The 2,621-nt window shown below is 63.4% G+C and overlaps 1 protein-coding gene across 1 annotated transcript in view; it reads right to left on the bottom strand.

Annotated features, from left to right (window-relative positions):
• Positions 1–7: 7 nt before the first annotated feature.
• LOC104508344 (1-phosphatidylinositol 4,5-bisphosphate phosphodiesterase delta-4-like) overlaps positions 8–2,621 on the bottom strand; it is a gene marked incomplete at its 3' end in the record, with an annotated part of 3,509 nt that continues 895 nt past the window's right edge. The window contains 7 exon segments of the mRNA XM_010149931.1: positions 8–67; positions 479–623; positions 933–1,020; positions 1,023–1,127; positions 1,449–1,680; positions 1,944–2,073; positions 2,285–2,513. Of these exon segments, the coding sequence (XP_010148233.1) occupies positions 8–67; positions 479–623; positions 933–1,020; positions 1,023–1,127; positions 1,449–1,680; positions 1,944–2,073; positions 2,285–2,513 (989 nt within the window).

Below are 2,621 nucleotides of genomic sequence, written 5' to 3'. Positions count from 1 at the left end.
CCAGGACCTCCTGCTGCTCCATGCTGCAGTGGTTCTCCAGGGACAGGATCACTGGGTACTCTGAGGTCTGGGGAACAACGGGCACAGCTGGAGCTCAGCCCCGGGGGGGTCGGGGAGTTCTCACAAGGGATTTGCCTGGGCCTGAGCTCCAGGATGGAGCCCACCGTGTGTCCTTGTATCCCCCTGACACCTTCATACCTCTCCAATCCCACAGCATGCCCCATGTCCCATCCCACATCCCCTGGGCCCGTCTCACCCCTGCGCCCCCAGCAGACCATGCCTGCGGGAGCCCCTGGCATGGCACAGCGCAGCGCTGTTCTCCGGGAAGGGGCACAGCCACCCCCTCTCGCCCGCAGTGGGGTCAGACCTGCTGCAGCACCACTCCGACCCCCCAGAGACTCATCACTGCCCCAGATCCCAGCCTTGTCCCCCCTGCCCGCTGAGGGCCACCCCGGACAACCAGGGAAGGGTGCCCTACCTTGAAGGCGTACTTCCCCAGGGTGCTCACCACCTCCCGGAAAGGGATCTTGGAGGTGAAAGTGTGGCCGTGGTACACCATGGGCTCCCCGTTCGGCCCGTCCCAGCAATCCACCTCCAGGCACCGGCAGCCCCGTTTCAGAGCCCTGGGGGTGGGGGGTTACCCCTGGGACCTTGCTCCCAGCCAGGGCACCAGCCCCCTGCCCTCCCCTTTGCCTGTGGGGGTCACCCCGCAGGGACCAGGGGACAGCCCCGCAGGGGAAGATGCTGCTGCGTGCAGGGTGGGAAGAGCTGGTCTCGGTGTCCCCAAAAAGGACACCACATCCGGTAGCCACAGGGGTGCTGGGCTATGGAGGAGGCGAAGGAGCTTGTGGGTTTTCCCCACAGAGCAGCCTGGGGCATGGCATTGGAGCAGGAGGGAACGCAGCCGGGACAGGAGGGAGCAGTCCCTTTACCTGATGTAGCCCTCGATGCTGCTCTGGCCCCGGATCTGGTCCTCTATCAGGTAGGTGTTGTGGGAGGAGGAGATGAAGTAGTGGCATGGCTCATGTCCTGCCACAGCGCCCGGTGACGGGGGTTGAAGACGGAGCCCTCCGGGGAGCAGAGGTACATGAGGAACCCATCGGCACTCAGTGCATGTCGAGCACGGGCTGCAGGCAGAGGGGGAGGCTCAGCAGCAGCCGGGGATCCGCAGGGGACAGGATCGCGACAAACGCGGCTGCTGGTGGCTCCTGCCACCCCCAACCTTGGGAAGGTGGGCAGCAGACCCCAAAGCCAGAGCTTGCACCCCATGGCTGGTCAACCTTCTCCGTCAAAATGATCCAGGGATTGACCAAAAAAAGGAGGAACTGCACGCTCTGTGCCCATCTGCAGCAGGATGGGGCTGGGAATGCCCCTGCCATGGGGCTGTGGGTCTCGGCTCCCTCCTTCCCTCCATACGGAGCACAGCCCGTGTCTGGGCTGGCTCTCACCTGTCTCCGACGGCTCGTACTTGTCGATGAGCTCCATGGCCAGCTCCTCCGTGCCCTCGTCCTCCAGCTGCTCCTGCTGCAGGAAATCCACCAGCTCCAGCAGCGTCAGCTTCTTCCCATCCTCGGAGAATTCCTGGAAGAGGTTCAGCACCTCCTCGCGCTGCGTGAGGGCTTTGTAGAAGAGCACGAACTCCTCCCCTTCCAGCGTCCCCGACTCTGACTTGTCAGCAGCCTGAAAGGGAGCTCGCTCAGCACCCACCCGGGGCAGAAGAGGGTGCCCCCAGCTCCCTGTGGGGCCGTGAGGGGATGGCCCCAACCCCAGCGGAGAGCACAGAGACTCCAGGCCAACAGCAGTGGTAGGCATTGATCGGTGGGTGGGTGGACGGATGGATGGACGGACAGCAGAAAATGGGCACATCCTTCTGCAGGGGAGTGTTGTGCCACTTGTTCCAGCCCCCTCCCTAGCCCATTCCGGCCCTCAGGCATCGTGCTTACCTGGAAGAGTCGCATGGCATGATCCTCATTCATGTCCACGTTCATCATCTTGAGGAGGCGCTGCACTTCCTTGAAGTTCATGCGCCCATCCTTATTCTTGTCGGCTTTCTGGAACCAGTCACGGATCCACGTGCGGGAAACCCGGGCGGATGTTAAGGGAAAGGACCTTGGCTAGGAGAGATGGAGCTGGGGAGCATCACAGGGCTTCTTGTCCTTTTTCTGCGGGCTCTCCCTGCCCTGACACAGCCGGTGAGACCCAGAGCTAAGCCCACGCTGGGGCAAGGCAGGAGGTGGGGAAGGACTGGGCGTGGAGGGCAGAGTGGTGCCCGCAGGAAGGATATTGGTCTATCTTCTCCCTTTGGTCCATGCTGGTGGCCACCTCAATGAGCTGGCGCAGGCCCTGGACCCAGCACTGCGCCTCTTCTGCTGAGCCGGCAATGAGGTCCAGGTTACCCCGGCGGCCATAGAAGACGATGGTGAAGCAGCGCTCTGGGGGGAACTCCTCGGCCAGGCTTTGCAGCACCTCCGACTGGTGCCCTTCCCGCACCGTCTCCACATCACTGATGGAGACTGGGGCAGAGGGAGAGGAGGCCTGTCTGTGGGTGATCACGACCGCAGGGCAGGGGCCACTGCCCACAGGGATCTGTCCTTCCAGCCATCCCTCCCTCTTTCCTTCCC

This window comes from Eurypyga helias, unplaced genomic scaffold, assembly GCF_000690775.1.
Source record: "Eurypyga helias isolate BGI_N326 unplaced genomic scaffold, ASM69077v1 scaffold35594, whole genome shotgun sequence".
Classification (NCBI taxonomy): domain Eukaryota; kingdom Metazoa; phylum Chordata; class Aves; order Eurypygiformes; family Eurypygidae; genus Eurypyga; species Eurypyga helias.
The sequence above is the reverse complement of the archived record's forward strand: the minus strand, read 5'-3'. Positions and strand labels throughout refer to the sequence as shown.